Source organism: Mus musculus, chromosome 2, assembly GCF_000001635.26.
Source record: "Mus musculus strain C57BL/6J chromosome 2, GRCm38.p6 C57BL/6J".
Classification (NCBI taxonomy): Eukaryota; Metazoa; Chordata; class Mammalia; order Rodentia; family Muridae; genus Mus; species Mus musculus.
The window spans coordinates 125,549,444-125,572,428 of NC_000068.7; the positions used below are offsets into that span (position 1 = coordinate 125,549,444).

The window sequence follows — 22,985 nt, forward strand, 5'->3', positions numbered from 1 at the left end:
TTGTGACCTCACAATGTGCTAGCCACAGACTTGGAATTTCTCATGAAGTTTCATTCAAAAGAAAACAATTTAATGAGCAGTTATTATGTGAAAATATTACTCAGTAAGTGTGATATAATTCCAGTGCACTGCACTTCACTGTCCTAGTTAATTAATTAACAGGTTAATTTTCAAGATAGATATTATTAAATCACCTTCTATATTAGACTAAGAACACTTTTTAAACCTGTGTTAAAAAGGGCAACTTTTTAAAAAGGAAAGAAAAAAAAAGAGCAAGGGAAAACTAGAAGCCAAATAAAGAACAAGAAAGAAAAAGAGGAGAGCACTGGAAGAAAATTTTAAAAATACAATGACAAGAGAAATGAAAACACAAGAAAAGAAGAAAAGAAGGAAGAAGGAGAACCAGGAATGGAAAAGCATTGTCTTCAACACAAAACTAAGGGGCTAGAAAGTGTCTTCTGATATAGTCTGTTTTATGGTAACAGACTTGATATTCACATACGTTTCTGTATTAAGCCTGTGTTACCAAATGAAGAGTTTATATGACAAATAATCCCAGGGAATTCCTTTCATCCCCAGTCACAGGACAGCTGAAGCTGAAGAAGGTGTCAGTCGGTCCCTGGTGGCCTGTGGGGAAGGAAGACAGGAAAAAAGTCACAGGTTCATCACAGTGAACCACACCAGACTTGGACATAGTGTAAGGCCTGTGGTAGGCAGTACCCTACTGCAAAATACAGAATAAAAAATGGAAGTCCACAGAGGCAGAGTGTGATGAAACTCGCCTGCTTCACACTCTTCAGGTGGCAATTTCAAGCAGAATCATGATTTGAAGTTCTCTCTGTATGTCTCTCTCTGTTTCTCTCTCTCAACAAAATACTTGCAAATTCAATTCAAGAACACATCAAAAAAATAATAACCCATCATGTTTAAGTTAGTTTCACTCCAGACATGCAGGATGGTTTAACATATGTAAGTCAAAAAATGTGGTATATCACAGAAATGGACTAATGGACAGAAATCATGTGATCAACTCAGTACATATAGAAAAGGGTTTTGACAAAATCCAATATCCTTTCATAATAAAAGCCCCAAAGAGATCAGGAATACAGTGAACATTATCTGCACTGGCTATTTCTCTATTGCTGTAATAAAACACCGTGACCAAGACAACTGACAACTGAGTTTAAGGTTCCAGGGGGTCAGAGTTCATGATGATGGAGCAAAAACATGGCAGCAGGAACATCTGGGAACTCACTTCACAACCACAAGAGGGGGCAAAGAGCTCACTGGCAATGGGGGATGGAGGGAGACTCTTGATAAAAGCCTGCCCCAGTGACACACTTCCTCCAACAAGGCCACATTTCCCAATGTTTCCCAAACAGTTCCACCAACTGAGTACCAAGCATTCAAAACTATGACCCTGTGGGGGGACCATTCTCACTCAAACCACCACAGAACACTGACTTAATAAAGGCTCTGTATAACAGACCTATAGTCAATATCAAGCTACATAGAAAAAACTCAAAGAATTTTTCACCAAGACCAGAAAGAAAGCAAGGGGGCACATTCTCCACTTGTATTCAATAGAGTGCTTGAAGTCTTAGTGAGAGCAATAAGGCAAGAGAAGGAAAACAAACAGATACAAAACAGAAATAAAGAATCAAAGAATTCATATAAAATCACCAAAGACCCTGGATGGCCAAAGCTGTCCTAAGCAAAATAAATTCTGCTGGAGATATCAGTATAACTGACTTCAATTATATGGGAAAGCTATAATAATAAAACCAACATGGTACACACACATGCACACAGACACACAGATCAATGGAACAGAATAAGACCCTGGCACAAGCCCATACAGCTAGAGCCAGCTGACTCTTTTGTAAAGATGCCAGAAATATATGTTAGAGGAAAGAGCCTCTTCAACAAATGGTTCTGAGAAACTGGATTTCCATGTGTAGAATGATGATAGTACTTTTATCTTTCATTCTGCACAAAAATCAACTCCAAATGTACGGAAGGCATCAAGGTAAAGTCTGAGCCCCTAGAGGAGCAAGTAGGAAAGCGCCGCAAGACACTGGGCAGGTGAGGGCTCTCTGCAGGGCTTCAGCACCCCAGAAAATGAGCAAATCATCACCAAATGGTATACAAGTGATCTAAAGGCAGCAGGGGGCCAGTGAGTGAAGAGACAGCCTGAAGAGTGGGAGGAGCCTTTGACACCTACATCTCAGAGGATTAGTATGCAGAATATACCAAGAACTGGGGGGGAAAAACCTAAACAATGAGAAAACAAATAATCCAATCAAAAAATGAGCTAAGAACTAAATAGGGAATTCTCAGTGAAAGAAATACCAATGAATAACCAATATTGCTTTACGTATTCAATATCAGGCTGGGCAGTGGTGGTGCACACCTTTAATCCTAGCACTTGGGAGGCAGAGGCAGGTGGATTTCTGAGTTCGAGCCAGCCTGGTCTACAGAGTGAGTTCCAGGACAGCCAGGGCTACACAGAGAAACCCCGTCTCAAAAAACAAAAACAAAAACAAACAAACAAACAAAAAGTATTCAATATCAGGCCTTGCTGATGCATGCCTTTAATTCTAGCACTTATGAAGTGGGGGAACATCTTGGTGAGTCCCAAGACAGCCTAGGATACATAGAGAGACTCTCTCTCAACAAAACAAAAGCATTCAACATCCTTATCCGTCAGAAAAAATGAAAATTAAAACCATATTGGGAGTTTATCTCACCCCACTTGGAGTGGCTGTCATAATGAAAGAAGAACCATAGTCACATTTAGTGGGATTGTACATGGGTACAACTTATAGAAATCAGTATGGATGCATCTTTTTTTAAAAATGAAACAAAAACCAAAACTCTAACAAGAGAACTTTCATCTATAGCTCACCTATACCACTCAAAGGATTCAAGACTGGCCTATGGGTACAATAATGGAAAGGCCTCTATATCTTACCACAGGATACTTGCTCATCCATATTTATTGCTGCAATCAGTCATCACAATAACAAAGAAATGGAATCAGCCTGGATGTCCATTGACAGATAAGGGAAATGTACATAAATATAATGGATACATATGTATACATAATGGATACAGATGTATACATGTACTTAACAGATATACATAATAGATACATACTACATATACATACATATATGTGTGTATGTACACACACATGTACATAATGGAATTTTATTCAGCCATAAAAAAATGAAATGAAAATTAGGAAAATGTATGAAACTGGAAAATTTCATATAATATTTCAAAATATTATAAAGTGAAATCTCTCAGCTCAGAAATAGTATGTTCTCTCTCAGGCAGAGCCTGTATATTCTACCTTTTAAAAATGCACATTTATGTGGGAATGAGTTGTGTAGAGAGCTCCTGGGAAGCTAGAAAAAGCCCACGAAAAAGGAAAATGTTCTCTAAAGGGTGGGGAAGAACAATCAAACGCATGTAATACAAAAGCCAAAGGTGGCTCACTGCGGACGAAAGGTCTGAGTCAGGCAGGGAGATGGGCGGGAAGGGGGTTCCAACCAAAAATAACCACGCAAGAGAAAGCAATAAAGAAGAAATCAGTTTCTTGGCAAGCTAGTCAAATCATAAAATTAAAGAAAAATACCCTATATGAGTGGACAAAGCTGCTGCCAAAAGCCATAGGCTGCTAAATTAAAACCTCCGTGGCAAGGGTGGACCACCTCCCTAAGGCTCCAAAGCACTACTGACAATTTCCACTGATGGTGGCTATCATCAGAACTAGATGAGACAATCCTACTGCCAAACACACATATGTGTGCACGTGGGCACACGTGCGCATACACACACACACACATACACCACATCTAATTGTGGGACACGGAAAAATACAGCAGATATGAGGCTCCAAGCTTCCTCCCAGCTGTCTAGCCCTCAGTGCTGAAAACTTCTCTGCGGACTACTAGGAGAGAACTGCCAGCCTTCCTCAGTGTGGACTCTGAGTGCAACATTATTAACTGGACAAGCAAGATGTGCCTACTACATTAGGGGCAGGTCTATGACAGGGGTAACTGTTTTCTGATTGGATGTTAGGTCCCCTTCTGTTCCTGCCCTCTTCCCTTCCCTTCATCTTTCCTTTCTTCTCTCTCTCTCTCTCTCTCTCTCTCTCACTCACTCTCTCTTGCTCTCTCTCTCTCTTTCCTCTTCCTCTCTCTCTTCCCTTTCTCAACAGCCTCTCTCATTTGTATTTTCAGACAGGACCTCACTGTAGTCCAGGATGGCCTGGAACTCACTGAACAGTAGGCCACCCTTCAAACTCAAGGAAATTCTGCCTCAGGTTATAGGTGTGATCTACCATACCTAACTTCCCTACTTTATTCAATGTTTCTGTAGAATGTAGTTTTAAACTGACAGATATTTTTCCCGTGAAGCTCTTTAAAGATGCTGTCAAGTCTGAGGAGATGGTAAAGGGCTCGCAGTGCCAGATGAAGACTGGAATTTGAACCCATATCAAAAAGCTGAGTGTGAGCTGGGCAGTGGTGGCGCATGCCTTTAATCCCAGCACCAGGCAAACAGAGGCAGGAGGGTCCCTGGGGGCTGTCTGGACACCTCTGACCTGCACAGGCATGTGCTCACACATGCACCAACACTACACATGCATACACACGCGCACGCGCGCGCACACGCACACACACACACACACACACACACACACACACACACACACACACACACACACACAGGGTTAGCTTCCTGTTGTCTTAGGATTTTCATGCTATAATGAAACACCATGACCAAAGCTATCTGTCTCAGCTTTCATTTTTTACTCCTTGGACACAAATATAAAAACCAACTGTGAAATATGCTCAAAGTTAGAGTCACAAGCAGTTTATTTGGATCAAACTTTCTTTCCTATTTTACACATTTTATAAACTGAGTGTCCAACATGAGAAATGTTTCAATTTTGGAAAAAATTAGAAACTATATATATTATATACATGTATATAATATATATAATATTTGTATATATATTTATGTATATGTTTCCAAAATTAGACAATACTAACATTAAGTAAATTTCATGTTTAATTTTGAGTCTTATCCCAACATAAATATATAATATATTATATATATGTTTCTAAAACTTTACATATATACATATGCACATACATACATACACATGCGCACGTGCACACACACACATACACACACATATATATATGTATATATATACATATATATATATATATATATATATATATATATCAAGCTGACATAAAATTATCCAGCACAACTGCCCCTGGTCCCATTACTTCTAATGAGATTTAAATTATATCCATATCATTATTTCCAAAGAAATAACGGCTGTGTTTCTCTGGGTACTTCCAGGAGGGTCCACTTATTTTTAGTTTTCAGAAATCTCGCTGTGTTATGAGCTTTTTAGAATTGTAAACATAATTTACACCAAAATTTGTGTTTTGGCCTGCATTACTCAAAATGTTCTATTCCCTTCTCCTCTGAACTAATCATTTATACATTAAGCCTTCTGACATATTACTATACATCCGAGGTTCTCTTTCTTCTACGTCTCTAATCACTGTGTTGTAGGTCTGTGTTCAAGCTGAGGGACTTTTCCCATCATCTCCTGATGCTGCTACGTCCATCAGATAAATTTTATATTGTAGATAATTTAATCTGTAGCTCAAAGTTTTGGGTTTTGGCTTTTTTCAGGGTTTATTTCCTTGCTGAAATGTCCTATCTTTTCATTTATTACAAGCATATTTTCCTTTACATCATTGTGTAGTTATTATAAGCCACCTTGATTTTTTTTTTAATCTGATGTCAGCGACATGATCATGTGTGTTTGCTGTCCTGACTCTCCTGTGCTGGGTGACTCTGGATCCCAGCCGCAGAGTGTGGACAGGAGCAGGTCAGGGCTGGGCTGGGTTCTGCTCCATCCGCCAGAACCTCCATCTGTTACTTCACCCTTACCTAAGCCCCGTGGAACATGCCCTGAGAATCCCACAGCAGAGCTTCATACTACAGAGCAGGAGCAACGGGAGCCACTGCTGGGCAAACACTGCAGGCAGCAAAGGCAAAGGGGAAGTGCAGGGCCCTCCTGGTTAGTATGTTCATCTCTAAGGGCTCTTGATATTTCTACCCTTTCCTTCCCGGGGCAAGGCCCTCCCCTCCCAGAGCAGCAATACCAGATATACTTACTAAATTTGACTTCCAACTTCCTCACGCCTCCCCTGGGTGAGTTGGTGAGCATCGGAGTGCAGGTGTTCTTCGGGCAACACATGCTTGTAGGTTAAATACTGCAGTCAGCTGTGAGAAGAGTATTCGCCCTGGGCGAGCCATTTGCCTTCTTGTCTTATCATTTACCTGTGTGCAGGGGTGGATGGGGGGTGGGAAGGATGGATGAACTAAAGATGATCTTTACTTTTTACACTGATACTTTACAGACTTGAACAGATTCTACAATACATGAGCAAGCTTTAAACACATTTTAAAAATTGTCCCTCTAAAATCTGTCACCCTCTACCCTGCGATAGTATCGCGTGCTGTATGAGACCACTAGAGGGGAGTAAAGCATTGAATGAGACTAAGATACAGCTCAAATTGGAACCCTTGTGGACTACACTTGCAGGTGTTGCGTGTCTGCTGCTCCCAACCGACCACACTTAACTGCTTCAAAGCACCAAGAAATATGGGATTCCCCGTTTCCATATGGAAGCCTGCCCCAAGCTCTTTGAGAGCACACATTCCTCCAGCAAGAACTGCTCCCCAGACACATGCGCACGTTTGCACCAGTTCTATTTCATGGTGACAAAACCAATTCTCAGAAGAGCCAGATCTTGAAAACAAATCCTTATGGAACGTGGCCACAGTCCCTTCAGGGATCTAAGAATGGGTTCTAAGTTCCTTGCCTCTAGCAGTGGTTCTCAACATTCCCTAATGCTGTGACTCTTTGATAAGTGTTGTGGTGACCCCCCAACCATAAAGTTAATTCATTGCTACATCATAACTGTAATTTTGCTACTGTTATGGATCGTCATATAATTATCTGTGTTTTCTGATGGTCTTAGGTGACCCCTGTGAAAAGGTCATTCAGTAATTTCCTAGAGGAGGGCAGGACCCACAGGTTGAGAACCCCTGCCCTGGGTGCTTGTTCTTGGAAGCCAATTCCAGAGAAAGAGCAGCAGTAGAGGAAGAGGCTGTCCCATTGGGGTTCTACTGGAGAACTAGCCCCAGGAGTCAGGGATTAAGAGAATCCAGGCACACACATATGCTTTGGTTTCTCTTACTGGGGAGGGGAGGGGTCCTTGATGCTTAGGTTCGCTTAGGTCCCTAATAGTTACAGAACGATAAAGTTGAAACACTCTTAACTTCTGAGTCTGGGAGCCAAGAGTTTGTTCAATTAGTTGCTTTCTAGATGCAGTCTTCTCCAGTCACATGACAAAGGTGTGGCTACAAGGGGCAGAACATCGGGTTCTCTCTCTCCCTCCTCCCTTCCGTGTGTTTTTCTTTCCCTCTCTCCTCTCTCTGTATGTGTATGTTTCTCTCCCAATCCCCCCCCCCCATGTGTTTACTACTCCCTAACCCTGTCTCCTTTCCTCAAAGCAGAGTAGTCCTTAAAGTCTGAGCTGTGAACTGGCTCTACCCTGCAAGTACCATAGTGTGCTGTGGAAAAAGCACAGAAGTTGAACATTTGGATCCTCTTCTCTCAATAGGTATTAGAGCTAAGCCTGTGGTCACACTCCATTAAACTTATGGCTGCCCATCATGTTGGTAACTTATATAGACTCTCAATTTGTACAGGCTAAACTATAGATCCTCAGGATTCCCTTCCTAATATGTTTATCGTTAAGAAATGATCAAGACATCTGCTCTTGCAAGATTTGGCTGGAAGGGAAACAGCAGCCATCTTGTACTCATATGCCTCTGGTATTCAAATCCAGGTACTGTGCAAAGGGTTTTTACAGATGTGAAAGAAGTCCCGCATCAGATGAACCCAGATTAGAGGATTATCTCACATAAGCCTTGCTTCCCTGTACAAACAGATGCTGCTGTGAACATTAACTCTGACTGGACACATGGGCTCCCTGCTTGCTGTGTTCTTCCCTTCCCAGTGTCCAAGGCTTTAGATTTGTGTATCCTGCATGATCAGAGACTTTAATATTTTCTGTCACTGATCCACCCACAGTGTGTGCTCTGTATCTAATTGGTTCTGTTTGTGTCTGGATACCAACTCTAAACCCTTCACCTATCTCTGAGCAGGCAAGAAAGACAGGTGGTCCTTGGACTTCACCCTGTTCCTCCAAGCCCAGCCTTCTTCATTCCTGCCATCTTTTATATGACCCTCTCCTAGTACAAAAGACATGGGCAGGCATACGTCACAGAATTCAGAACGAAGGCTGGGAGAAGGGCTGGAGGTAGTAGGACAGCGAGATAAAGGCAGAGTGGGGACAGGAACGAGAGGCAGAAAGAGGCTGAAGGGTAGTCTAACAAGAACACCTATGCTCCCCTTTGTCGGCCTTCACCAGTGAGTCTGGAAGGCTGTCCACACTTAGTGTATGAATCATGTGTGTATGTAAATAGCTTTATGAGTAAGTATACACATAGACAGTTGATCTCTTAATCCATTTTTCACTACTTGTGGGTTGTCTTTTTTGAGATATAGCCCCATTTGTCCTGAAACTCACTTTGTAGACCAGGTTGGTTTTGAACTTCCAAAGATCCATCTGACTCCACCTCTCTAGTGTTGGGATTAAAGGCATGTGTCATACTTCTGGGTTTTTTAAGACTAAATATTGTGACCTGTCACTCATATGGTGACTTTAAAGGCACAGAGCAATGACTGTAAGTAAAATGCTACAACTTATACAACAAAATAAACTACTTCGTGTGTACTTGTGCACACTGCATACAGACTGTGCTTCCAGAGTGGACTCCAACTGGGGATTAGAACAAAAAATGGGGCTGCCCATGTTTACCTGCTTTCAGCTCCTATCACGGATGTTAATTTTAGACATGTGGACTTGCTCACAAACAAACATCACAAATGCTATTATACCTCCAGCACCTGCATCAGGCTGGATATCAGTGTGCACAGCAGTAGCTGCTGCCATCTGTGTCTCCAAAACTTAATCTGTGGTGACAGGGACACAGCGCTCCCTGTGAAGGGTTTTTTGTTTTGTTTTGTTTTGCTTTTTAAATCTAGCCTCAGCAAACTATGACTTCTGCCAGTTAATGAACTGACAACAACCCACTCACATAAGGCACAACCACGCACCCTGTCTGCTCACCGGGAAGGGGAGAGACCCAGGAGCACAGTCAAGGTCTCTAGACTAGAGAGGGAACACGGCTGTGTACCCACGTTCGGAGAAGCCAGGCATCTGTCAGGGTATACATCTCAATGAAGAAAACAAAGCTCTGCCTGCCTGAGGAGGCAGGCTACTATGGAAAGATTTTCTCCAACAGAATAGCATTGTGAAACGGGGCCTAAACAATTATCTATGGTCTCTGGAATCACGGACAGAAAGGGCAATGGGAGCAGATCAACTTATTTTGTATTCTTAAAAACCCACGGAGAAACCTTGTGTGATTACAAAGCAAAGGATTCAGAGAAGAGTGGGTTTGCCAGCGGGGACCATGGAGGGCAGGGCTCTCTCGGTAAAGAAACTGAACGTCCTAAGAAGGCGAGTGTGTGTTGTAGGCTCAGTGGAATTTGCTTAATAAGTTGCACATTTGACATTGTAGGTCAGCTCTCCGGGTGCCAGGAGACAAAGCTTATTATATAATCGCATACTTGTCCTTGCTGGAAAGGAGCTGAGGGAAGGTCTCTGTTGTTTCCAAGCTTCCTCTGTTCAGCCATTTGCTGAGGTGAGCAGCCATCTGAGGCATGCTTTGAAAGCTGAGTCTTGACTGGGATGCCTGTCCTGCACTTACCTTATGCCGTCCGTCCTTCTCTGTAGAGGCCAACGCGGGTCCCGCCTGGGGCAGGGCAAAAGCAAGCTAGCTGAGCTTGACCTGAGCCAGGGATGAGAAGCTAAAGACTCCAAGGTTTCCAGCTTAGCAGATTTCTGGCTGTTTGGCCACAGATTTTTTTTTTCCCCCAGCTACAGTAACATGCTCTGTGGGACTCAGGACAAAAGCCTCTTCAATTCTGGCAGTGTCTGCGGCACATGGTGTCCGTGTCCAAACCGCATCAAACTCCTGTGTCTGTTTCTGAAGTCTTTACAGACTTCTTCGAAAGGGACAAAGCTTTAGTGCGTCACTGAAGGAAACCCCTGGGCGATCCTGCTGTCTTTGAGATGATTTTTCTTTTGTCCAGCACTGAAATGCTTACTCTGGAACAGGTAAATCAATGTAAATAATTCTCCTTCAAGGAAAGGCCCTGTGAAGGCCAACTTGGTCTACGCTTATTCAGGAGGCGGCGGGAAGAGGGAGACTGGCTTTGCGCAGGTGACACCTTTATCTCTAAGCTGCCACCTTTTCTTGGCAATTGGCCAGGTATATACCAAGCTGAGAAGGAAAGAATCCTTTTTTTTTTTTTCCTCTAGAAGTTAATATGAGGTCAGCCTCTGGGAATTCTGGGAACATACTCTGCTTGGCCTAGAATTGGTATACTCGCATGTCATTTTTACCAAGCAATGAGAATATGGATAGAAGGGGTCAGAGAGGGGAGATTTCACAGCTGCAACTGCTTTATTCACTCAGAGCTAAGATGTAGAAGTCTTACTGTGTGTGAGCATCATCAAGCCCTTCGCAAAAACCTCCTACTTGAGCTTTCCATCCGCTGTGCACATACTACCATGGTAAGGTGGTTGCAGGTCATAGGAAGGCTCCAGTTTTTCCAACAGTGAGGGTGTGTGCCACCTCACATAGTCTGGGGACATTCGGCAGAGCCTGCCCCTGCTCGCTGGTTGGTTTTCTCTTGTGGTGGAGTGCGTGGAATGCAATAGATGCAGAAGGCACAGCTAGGTGCAGCAGCCTGCAGCGAGGGCACGAGCCCCGGCTGTCACGGGCCAGGCCCTTTCAGGATGGAAGGTGGTGGGGTTTTTAAAAAGGAACATTTCCCACAGCTTTTCAGCGGATCCGAGGCTGCAGGGGGGATGTGACCCACCCTGAACCAATTAGGAACAAGGAATTAAGACCACTGTGATTGGCTCAGGCCAAAGAGGGCTGAGCAACTGAGTGGACAGACACACACTTCCTTGCTCTGAGAAATTTGACAGAGAACAAACAGTACCACCAACCTCATTTCTCTTCTGTAGAAGCCAGGTGCAAGGCGACAAAGTTTAAATGTTTTATCCCAAAATATCCAGGGATTTTGAAATTACATTACCAGAAAATATCTAAGTTCCTTTTAAATTTTTAAGATGAAACAAAACAAGTTGAAGTTTAAAATTACAAAGACATCTACCATGAGACAGGCTTTCCTGCTAGCTGGTAAATTTCTTGTCACAACATAGCCCACACAGACTACCATAGCCCATAAACAGCAAAGGAGCCATTTACTCGGTGCTCACATGCACACACCACGACCCACATGCAGAAGCAAGGGGACAACTTGTGAGAGCCGGGCCTCTTCTATCAAATGAATTCAGGGTATCAAACTCAGGTCAGGCTTGTGTCAGGTGACAAAGCACCCCTCCCTGCTGAGCCACCTCACCTGCTTTAAATACTGACTAAAGTCCCCCCCCCCCCATCTCCTGCCCATCCTATAAAGACATTGTTAAACTGATCTCATAAGGGAAGCCTGGGGGGACTCATGGGGAAGAGGAGGAAAGACAAAGGCTCAAGGAGACATGAAGCCAAACAAATAACACTGCAAAACAATTATATATAATTATTTTTGGAAATGTGAATAGGGAAAATTGACCCAAGATAGAAACAACAACAACAAAAAAAAAAAAAAAAAAAACAGAAGTGGGCTAGTCACAATTAACAAATAGGATAAACAATGAAGATAAAGACTTATGGCACAACATGGTATCACATACAGAGCAGGAAGAGGAGAGAGCAAGACCCAAAAAATAACTGCATATAACACTCCCTAAATCTTCCAAAATGTTTTTATATCTGGTAGGATATGCTCACTGCTTCAAGAGTGACTCAAATGTTACAGGACTAACCAAGCACTTCTGAGGTGGGTAACCAGCCACATTTGAATTGTGACAGCATGGACAAGTCCTGCATAGGCTCAAGCCAGACCAAATGAAATGAAATGAAATGAAATGAAATGAAATGAAATGAAATGAAAGAAATGATCCTAGTATTGGGAAGTGGGGGTAAGGTGGGAAGTCCTACCCCTAGTCAAGGAGCTATTAGCATTTGATAGCTGTGAGGAGAGGAGTTAGTTTAGGGTGTAGCACTTGGTAGGTTGTCAATGCTCCAGGATGAGCCCCACACCCAACAGTATATACACACTGTCTCAAAGGGGAAGAAAGGAAAAGTGGGAAGGAGGGAGAGAAGGAGGGAGGGAAGGAAAGGAGAGGAGGGAGAGAGGGAGGGAAAGAGAGAGGGAGGGAGGGAAGGAAAGAAGAGAGGGAGGGAGAGGGAGGGAAGGAAGGAGGGAATAAAAAGAAAAGGAATTGAGAGGAAGAGGGAACATGTGTGGATAAATAAAAGCAACTTCCAGTGATAAGCTTCCAGAGTCCCCATTAAATTAAAGGATAAAAATGGGATTAAAAGAAAAGAGCAGAAGACACAGCAAGCAAACCATCATCATAGAAGAGCTGGCGTGGCTACCATCATTACAGTGAACAGGAACCTTAAGACAGATAGTAAATTCAAAGGGTATCTCACAATGGTAGACGATCAATATATGTATCTGTATGTCTGTGTGCGTATCTGCAGAGGCCAGAAGGTAGCTTTGAACCCCTGGAGTTGGCATTAGATAAGGCTGTGAGCCACTCATATGTGGGTGCTGGTAACCCTCTAAAGCACTGATCCCTCTCTGCAGCCCCCTAGTTCCCATGCCCAACAGAACAAAAGGCCCCCAGAGCCCAGCCGCAGCAGGCTTGGCATCGACCAGAGAGGCCTCATGCATGCTGAAAGCGCTCAGTGACCAGAAGATGCACTCCTGTCAGGTGAAGACAGTCCACCACACGCCATAAAACATGTCTGTAGAGAACAGCTGGGACTCTCCAAAAACAACGGAAAATAGGGAAAACTACTATAGGTGTGTGTGGGCGGGGGTGCAGGGGACCCCAAATTCTTGAAAATAAAGTGACATTTCCAAACAACTCATCAATCAAAAACAAGTCACAAGGAAAATTAGTGAAAAGTAAATTGCCGGGTGTGGTGACACACGCCTTTAATCCCAGCACTTGGGAGGCAGAGGCAGAGGGATTTCTGAGTTCGAGGCCAGCCTGGTCTACAGAGTGAGTTCCAGGACAGCCAGGGCTACACAGAGAAGCCCTGTCTTGAAAAACCAAAAAAAAAAAAAAAAAAAAAAAAAGTAATATACAACATATTGATATTTATGAGTTGAGCTTAAACTGCATCTGGCTGGTCAAACACACAAGTAATCAAAGGGTAGTATATTTTTGGTTTTTTTTTTTTTTTTGAGTCGATTTCAAACATGATGTCAACATACCATTTCTAGATTATAAACTACAAAATAAGTCATGACAAATCTTCGGATTATGCACAATTTTATTAAATATTTTAACACTCCAAAATAAGTCAGCATATAAATATAAAGGTAGAGGGCTGAGTAACTGAATGAAGCAGCACACAGAAGCAGAGCACACAGCACATCACTTAGGCCTCCAACATTAAGGCAGCGCAAGTGCCTCAAGTAACTGAGAATACTTTACTCAGATACAAGGGTATCAAAAACATGAGAACTGGCAGGAAGACCTCACAATGGTTTGTTAGCATCAAGTATTACCATCCAGTTTCCTGTTTAAATAGTAATTAATGACTATTCTGAAATAAGGCAAATAATTACTCAAGCGGGCTGTCAAAGCCACTATCCTGTTGGCTGGGCATCGGAGCAGTTAACTTTATCAAAGGCTTCTGACACAATGAAGATGGTCCTGTGCCACTGAGTCTCTTGAAATCTGTCTTTAACATATCAGTGCTCTGTGGAGATGGGTGTCCCAGAGTTGCACCCATCTTCCCTTGTTGGGAATGCAGGGTTTCTTTGGGCAGATCTAGAGTGTGACTACTCCGACAAACCATATTACTTTTCTGGGCATCTGGATGACAACTGGTTGCTGAGAATTGTTTCCACTGAACAGAGTCCCCCAGCATCTCCTGAGTCCTTTGTGACCCATCCCCAAGAAACAGCACTGCAGGACTGCCACAGGGTAAGGTACTGTCAGAAGGCCAGGCTGGAGAGCTGCTGGGCCCCACGCCATCCTTCACTGGGGAGTCCTGAGAGCCCACTCCCTGACTCTTCTCAGATGCAATACTGTCAGTTTCTGTAGGAGAACCACACATCAATGCCTTTAACCTTGGCATTTCACTGGGACTTCTCAGGGTTGTGTGCCTGGACTCTGAGATGCATCTAGGAGAAGAGTTCTTTTCGGCACCTCCAAGGAAGGAGTGAGCAGCTGAATAGAGCAGCGGCTCAGAGCCAGCTCCAAGTGCATCTCTCTTCTCGTGCAAGTCAAAGCCTCCCTCGCCCTGGCACGGAACAAATTCAGGAGCAACATCCTTTGCCAAGACGCCTGAGTGCCTGCAACTCGCATCCCCACAGCGACAGTCTGAAGGCAAAGCTGTGGAAGCCATGGGTCTCATCTCTCTGTGCTTCGATTCCTCTAACCGCCTCTGTGACCTGGGCGCAGCCTTCCTCCCAGGCAGCTGCTCACACACACTCCTGGGGAGGGTCTTTCCACTGTTTGGTTTGCTTTCAACGTAATGTGGAATATTGTGATTCACACCACTCCTTTCTGATCTTTCAGTGCCCGTCAGCATCTCTGAAGCCAAAGGAAGTGCTACTATGTGCAAAGGAACATAAAGTTAGAAGCACAAGAATTAAGGGGAAATTAATGCTCTAAAGGGAACAATATATTTATAATTTTGTGCATTATCAAAGAAAATGCATCAGTGTAAAAATAAAAGTAAATAACAAGTAAAAATATTCCTTTATTCATATCCATAGAAATGGTGGGTTTGTGGCTGAAATGTTAGTTTATGTCATCTTGACACAAGCTGGAGTCACAGCTCCTCCATCAACTTTCTTAGTGGGTTCTACACTTCAAGAGCTGACTGCAGGGCAACACTGCTCCAAGTCTGATGGTCGAGCAGGAAGTTTCTGCTTCAGTGTCCTGAACCAGATCAGAGGAAAGCCAGCCACAGGGTGAAGTTTGAAGACCTGTGTCTCAGAGTAGTGATCCTATAACCCTGAGTTGACAGACTGGAAATGTGATTTTCACGACCTTGCCCCCCCAAACAGGAAGACTGCTTTCTTGTTACATGCCACTGCCCTTTTGTCCCTAAAGTGCACCAATCCAAAACTTACACAAGTAACGCTTGTGATTCTGTGAGAAAGGTTTCAGGTGCCTGAACAATCCCTGCTTCCAGGAGACCAAAAGGTTAAAAGCTGAATTCCATACGGACATGTTAAGTGTGTCCAATTAAGAATTTAGCAGTTTCTTCTTATATTTCTATCAGCGTTTATTTTTCAGACTCTAAAGCTGTGTTATACGGTCTCATGAGAGATGTGCCCCTTTAATGTACAGTCTCCATGGTCCACTTCTGTATTTAACTTTATAATCAATAGCCCTATTCCACCTGCTTATTATCACTCTATTACTGAGGGTTTCTGAGTTCTTGTAAAAACGGGAAGTCTCTCTATTTTGCAAATGCCTTACCTCATTCAGTGCTTGCTGATATTGCAATCTACTTTTTATATGTTTATGTGTGTTTTCTAGCTTTTTCTTTCTTTTTTTTTTTATTAGACTAAAATTTTTTCTTGAAAAGATTTCTTCTGATAGTTTGGACGTTATATATTCATTTCTACTTCTTTGTTGGTGTTCCTAAAGTTTACACATTTCTAAGAATATTCACTATACTTCTGAACACCTTCAGGTTCTGTTGTTTGAGTATTCTTTTGCCTTAAGTACATATTCTCTTAGCTTTCTTCTGTGGTCTTTCTTTCATGGTGGCACTGTTCTTTAACTATATAGTGATTCTTGATATCTCTTAGATATCTTCAATGCAGTGTTTGTCTGTGCTGCACGACTAGAGGGGAACAGGTATGTTGCAAGGAAGCACAAAGACCTGACAGCTGATGCCCTGGGTATAGAGGCTAACAGCGCATCCCTGATGTCCAGGTACTCAACACTGCCCTTTTCCACTCAGCCCAACACTACAGAAGAGAAAAAAGAAGCAGGAGTGGGAAGGAAGGGGAGGGAGATGGGTGGGAGTAGGGGGGAGAAGGGAGGGGTAGGAACTGGAAAGGAGGGGAGGGAATAAAACCTGCCTCCACCTCAGCGCTGTTCTGCATGGCCGGCTCATCACCCACAGGCACCCATGAGCCACTGCTTCTCCTGGGACACACGCTCCGCATGTGAAATAGGCCTGCTGTCGCTCTGACCTGGATAGTTTGGAGCCGAGGTTCCCTATTTCCTCAAATGCTACCTTTCTGATTTCAGAGGTTTCCTAAGTTTCTGGTCAAAACCCAGTTATAATTTTGCCTTTTCTCACCCGTCATTATTTATAATCCTGTCCATCATTTCCTGGGATGGCCATAACCGTGTTATACAGAGACCATCAGGTAGCCAAATAAAGCGGACCGAGAACTCACCTGAGCGGCCTGCCTGGGCACACCGGACTCTGCAGTCTGACTCCGCGATCGTCCCCAGCAACTCCGCCATTGTAGCGAGTTTGCTAGCAGCACTCATAATCTTTTTCTCAGCTCTGTGGGTAATTCCAGGATATAAAATTAAAACAGTTTAAATGAAAAAACACAAGACTCCTCAGCCCTGGGACTGTTTCCTAATAGCTCTGCCAATAGTGAGAGAAGCCCAGCCTAAGCTTCTCTCATGATCACATAAACAGTTCTGTGGATACAGAAATGACAGCACACCATCCTGGTGCAGTCGGGGCTCGAGGTGTGCACTGAACTCACCCCTCCTCTTTTCCATTATCCTGCAAGATCTGCTGAAGACAACTCAGGTAATAATTGCGCATCTTCCGTGCAGTTTCCTGCCGTTCCCGCAACACTTCCGCTTTTACCATCTCTGCAGCTCTTTCCTTGCTCTCCTGAATATACCGAAGCATGTCACCTGCGGGATGGAAAACCCACAATTCCCTGTTTCTCCAAAGACAGCAGGGAAAACTTCAGACCAGTCCTCTGGCAGACAAGGTGAAGAAAGCATAGTTTAAACGTTGTACGTCTCATGTTCTTTAGAATGGAACACTTCACAATGGCAGTTTGGTAAACTCAAAAGAAAAGCACACTGTTAGACCTAAGACAGTGACAGCTGCACAGGGGAAGAAAAACAATGTCTTTTGTCATATTCTAAAAGGCTCAGGGAAGAGAAGAACGCAGCGAGCAGAAAGCACGTGTTCTATTGTTCCTCATGACTCAGGTAAGAGAAAAGAAATACCCAGAAGGAGAGCAGAGAGGTGACACGGGAAAGGACGAAGACCTATGCTTGTGCCTGAAAGGCTCTAGTCCATCCTTAGCCAGCGCTCAGCAGCACTAATGGACAGTGATCCCCTCACGGGGGGTTGAGGGGGTACAAGATGTCCCGCAGAGTGAGAGGAATCACGTTCCTTTCTGAAACTCACCGAAAATCACCACCTGTACCTCTCTCTTCACCAACATGGCTTCCGTTTGTACTACTTCCGGTTAAAGCTAACTTAAAAACTAAATCTATGACTACATTCTAGGAATGTCAGCTCACACAGGAACTGCCTGTCAATGCCAGCAAGCATCTGAAAATTCCATGTTATATGTGCAGATGCCAACTGGGGTCCACTTCCACTTTTCCTTCCTGGAGACGGGAAAATGAAAATGAGGTTGCCACATGGCCTTTATTTTAGCTTCTAAAAGGTAACTAAGGCATGGCATGCCTACTGTGTCAGGACGAAGACTGCTTGGTTTCGCTGGAAGCTTGTAAGTGGTTTGTTAGCGTGAGCAGGGCTGTCTCTGACTCTTGCCTGACTTTGGGACCCTTTCCTCCTACTGGGCTGCCCTGTATAACCTCAACAGGAGAAGATGTGCCTGGTCATACTGCAACTGGATATGCCAAGGCTGGCTGGTTGATACTCACGGGAGGTCCCCTCTTTTCTGAAGAGAAACAGGAGTGGATGGGGAATGGGGAGGGGGAGGAAGGATGGGGAGAAAAGGAGGGAGGGGGCACTGTGGTTGGGATGTAAAGTTAACTAATTAGTTAATTCATTAACTAACAAAAAAAGAAAGAAAACAGAAAAGAATCTTGGTTTCTTTTAACTACACCCTTTGCTGGGACGAAGGACAACTGAGAAATAGAGCTCGCAGGCCTTTCACATCTACAAGCAACTCGAAAACGCAACAACGTAGAAACTATCTGAGACCTCTCCTGCCTCTTGTTAAAAATGAAAGCAATTTTAGGAGAAAAGTGTGTTTCTGTATGTAAGCCCTGACTACTGTATGAGAACACCAGTGTCATGCACTTTTACAGTTAGAACACAGGAGTGTTTACTCTGGAGACGCCCCAGAGATGCTCTTACAAGGTGGACAGAACTGGCAAAGCCCTGGCAAATTCACAGCTGTTTGAAATAAGGAAAAAAGATACTGACTGGATTCCTCTTCCCAGCTCCTGAGCCTACAGTAGGAGGTACTGCTGATCTGACTCAGGTGCCACCTCCTTCCCCCTTCCCTGGCTCCATCCCTCCCTCTGCACAGGATGCAGAAGTTCTGCCTCTCAGCATACCCCAGTCTTCATGTGGCATGTTCTCTACTACAATTTACTTATGCTGCAAGGACATTACATTTTAAGAGAGTTTGATTCTAATGTCTAAACAAAAACTAAAAAGTGATAATCAACAATATAAAAGTAACTACTCGTGGGAGCTAGAGAGATGGCTAAGAGCACTGGCTGCTCTTCCAAGGGAGCAGGCTTCTGTTCCCAGCACCTACACAGTGGCCCATAACCATCTCAAACGCTAGAGCCAGAGGATCTGACTCCATCTTCTGCGTCCACAGATACACACAGATACACATTGAGAGATACATAAAATGAAAATAAACGTTTAAAAAAAAAATCCAAACCTGCTTGTGTCAGTTAGGTAAATTAATCCATTACTGTGTAATTTGAGGTGGCATTAACAATCTCTGCTCAGGCTGAAGAAAAAGGCAAACCCTGAGTTTCTACTCCACGACAGCACAAAGGCCGGCGCCAGCAAGGATCCTGAGGATCTCTTCAGACTTACGTTTAATTTTTCTCACAGCTTTAATGTACTGCCCGCGGAGTTCTTCCAAGGCCTGCCTACTGCATGACGGCCCAGCACTCTCAGCGGCTCCTGCAGACAGTGACCTAATAACACACAGGATCGTAGACCACAGAGGCTATGAATAGACAGCTTCACTTGGAATATATAATCTATAAGACCGCCGAGCTGTCCCAGGACTTCACACAAGGGAGCTGCCTTATGTCAAGTCAGAGGAAGGCCGGGAGGAAGCGGTTAAGAGAGTGCTCACTTAGCACTCAGGAAGCCCTGGGCTCCATCCCCAGAAACCAAGTATGGTAGACACACCTATAATCCCAGCACTCACTGGATTGAGGCTGAAACAAGGTAATCTTGAGCTACATTTGAGGCTAGCCTTGGGAGACATTAAGCCTTGTCTCAAAAACAACAACAAAGGAAATCAACATTATGACTGCCTCAGTAAATATTTGCAAATCCACATGATGAAAATATACAGAGCTACTGAAGGGCACATTGTAGGAGGTTCCTAGGAACACAGGGAAATGTTTCTCTAATCATGCTAGTGAAGGTTATAATAATCCCCAAATCCCATTTTTTAACATCGTACAAGTCCTAAGTGACGTACAACAACAGAACAATATCAGCCTTTCCTGTGACTATATTTTAAGTGAAAGAACAACTATTCAGGGTGACATTTCTTCTACTATTAAGGCTTGCGTGACCCATGCATTTACCGTGGTGGCGTTCTGCAAAGGGCCCTCAGTGCCTCCAGTTTATTCTTCATGTCATGGTTCTCCTCTATTAATTCTTCAACCACCCTGCTGTTCTCCTCTGCAACAGAAAGTCAGCATTAGTCTGCCGCCTTCCTCCAGTTCCCACGCAGGTGCTTCAGAGGAGATGCCTCCATCCCAGCTCTCGCTCCTCAGGTAGACTGGTACTCACCCTTCCCTTTACACGGGTTTCTGAGCATCTAAAACCTGTTTCATCTTCATCTCCACTGTACACAACCTGAACCTCACGTCTAGCTGTCTGGTGTGCATGTGCGAGCTTCCCAGCTAATGGAAGCTCTCCAGAACGGGTCTGCTTTGTTTGTTTGTTTGTTGCTGTACAATGGCTAGAACTCAGCATTGCACAGGGCATGCAAGAGCTCTACCACTGAGCTGCATTCCCCACTGGGTTTCCTAATTTTACATATGCTTGGCTCCTAGCTTAGAGTTTATGCCCATATAAACCATTTTTGAGCAAGACCCTCAGTATAAAATAAAAAGAAAATAATCTAAAGTAGGTATCATTTTTAAAAAATAGTGTAAGGTGTTCAGGGGAGGCTGACAAGAGCCTAGGCGCTATGAAGCGTGCCGTGCAGGTACTTAAGCACTAGTTAGACGAGCCTGAGCAAACTCCTCTTTCTGAGCCTGAGTTTGTCCCACATGTAAAATGGGGACAGTGTTAGGTACCTTTCAGATTACACCATGGGTAAAACAACAAGCACAAAAGACCTCTTCGAGACCTGGCAATATCAATGCTCAGTAACTGAGCAAAGCTACCCACCAGCAGACTCTAGGAACTGAGACACAAGCCATTTCACACCTGCCCTGTTACTTTCCAGTAAATGCTATCAAAAAGGAACTTAAAACAAACAAGCAGACCTGAAGATTTCACATAACAGACTGATAGACAAATAGATTTATACATGTAGCTACAGTTATCAAATGCCTTAAATTCTGGCCCTGGCCCTTTCCTCAGCCAGTGGTTTTCCAAGAAGCACCACTTTCCCTGGAGTCTGTGAATTATTCAAAACATAGGCTTCAAAAGCCCTGGTGCAAAATGACTACTTTATAATAGGCGTGGTGACTGATGGCTTCCACCTCAGAGCTCAGGGGCTGAAGCATGCGGATCTCTGTGAAGCCAAGGTTAACTTAGCCTACAAACCAGTTCCAGGCTAGCCAGGACTATATAATGAGATTCTGTTTCTAAATAAATAAATAAATAAATAAATAAATAAATAAAGCTATTTCGTGATCGCAGCATACAGTATTAAGATTACTGTACATGAATTACAGTTACTGAGCAGGGGTCTAACAATAAAGTATTTGAGACCCTGGTATTCAGGTTTTGGGTTTTTAATTATTATTATTCATTCAAACATTTACTGTGTAGTATATTGTGGGTACTATGATTCTGAAGATAAATAAGATGAGGCATATCCCATATCTTCACGAAAGAGTTTGGATGGCCTCCGGCAAGTAGAATACAGAAAGGCAGTAGAGAGAAGAGAAAGCCAAGCAGAAACACAGGACCACACAGCTGTGCCCACTTCTCGCAGTTGGGAAAACCAAAGAGGATTTTGCAGGAACAGCATTTTGTGAGTTAATCTTAAAGCATGTAAGTTAGACCAAGGAGTAACAGGCAGGGTCAAGTCCACACGACAAGAGTGATGAGCCAGAGGCAAAGAAGACAACTGGGAACATTTCAAACGTAGACTCAAGAGAACAGGCAAGGGCTAGCGGTGAAGAGGAAGATGGAGGAACGTGTAAAGCCAACAGCTCAGACAGGCGATGGGCCACGGTAGCAGATAACCCTGACAGCATGCTCAAGTAGACTGGATAGAAGCTGGCCCAGACTACACGGTTTTTTTATGCTTGTTCCACCTCCCAGAGCAAAGCTCAATTTCCAGGGCCCACAGCACTGTCTGACACAAACTTAGGCCTTCCATGTCTTAATTCAATTAGTAAATACAGATCAACACTGGACTATATTGACCCCAAAAAAGAACTGGTGCCCATATCAACAAAACACTCCATCTGAACTTTTCAGCCAGGATCCGCCAGCCTCCTACGGTGGAGCTAACCTCCAAGTTTCTCCACTGCGGCTCTGTGTGTCCTTTCTAAATGCTGAAGGTGCCTACGGCACTTCTCCAGTTTCCTTCTCAGATCTTGACACTCCTGCTTTTCCTTTTCAAGCTCTTGAAAGCAGTGTCCACAGCGTAAACCTTTAATTTCACAGATCTTTTTATCTGTAAAATAAAAAAAAATTAAATGATACAAGACCTTTTTATAAAACTGTTTGGGTTAAGGGCAAGCAAGAAAAAAGGAACCCAGATGGCAGAACACACGACAAAGGCCACAGCATAATTGCAAGAGCAGTGCTCAGGAAAGAGGAGGGGTCTAGCTCCAGTCCCACGATTTGCTGGATGGTTTCTTAGCCTCCATAAAGCTTAATGTTTTGACACACAAAACTCGATAATAGCATCCAGTTTAAAATTGCTCTAGAGCCTAATGCCCAGATCTTAATAAAGAGAACTAGAACTTTTCAAGAAATAGCAAACCTCAAAAATAGAAGGTGGTATATACAAAATAAAACAGAAACATCTTGCTAAGCCAGAAAGTAAGAAAAGAACCAAAAATTATGAGCACAGAACAAGGACAGAGGTAATAATCGGAAGGGTCTCCCTAGAGGAATCTGGGCAATTTGAGCAGCAATTAAATACACTAGTGATTTGTAAGCAAGGTATTGAACAATAAAAATCTGTGAATCATACAAATAATGACACAGATGGGTAGATAGATAAGTAGTAGGATGGATGGTCCAGTAAGCAAAGACTGGTAAAT

The 22,985-nt window shown here is 43.5% G+C and overlaps 1 protein-coding gene across 9 annotated transcripts in view; it reads right to left on the reverse strand.

Moving 5' to 3' along the window:
- Nucleotides 1–420: 420 nt before the first annotated feature.
- The window catches only part of Cep152 (centrosomal protein 152), a 75,311-nt gene continuing 52,746 nt past the window's right edge, over nucleotides 421–22,985 (reverse strand). For 4 of the 9 annotated variants that reach the window (XR_001783213.2, XM_006500474.4, XM_006500473.3 and 1 more), the window contains exons 23-28: nucleotides 22,226–22,390; nucleotides 20,112–20,208; nucleotides 19,381–19,484; nucleotides 17,090–17,246; nucleotides 16,766–16,878; nucleotides 13,645–14,954 (exon numbers count right to left, since the gene is read on the reverse strand). Coding sequence is in view for 6 of the 9 variants with exons in the window: in XM_006500474.4 (XP_006500537.1) it covers nucleotides 13,957–14,954; nucleotides 16,766–16,878; nucleotides 17,090–17,246; nucleotides 19,381–19,484; nucleotides 20,112–20,208; nucleotides 22,226–22,390 (1,634 nt within the window). In the remaining 3 variants the exon portion in view is untranslated. Of the gene's footprint in view, nucleotides 628–6,216; nucleotides 6,382–13,644; nucleotides 14,955–16,765; nucleotides 16,879–17,089; nucleotides 17,247–19,380; nucleotides 19,485–20,111; nucleotides 20,209–22,225; nucleotides 22,391–22,985 lie in introns of those variants that run through there. The other 5 variants (XR_001783214.2, XM_017319354.2, XR_001783212.2 and 2 more) reach the window with 4 other exon arrangements.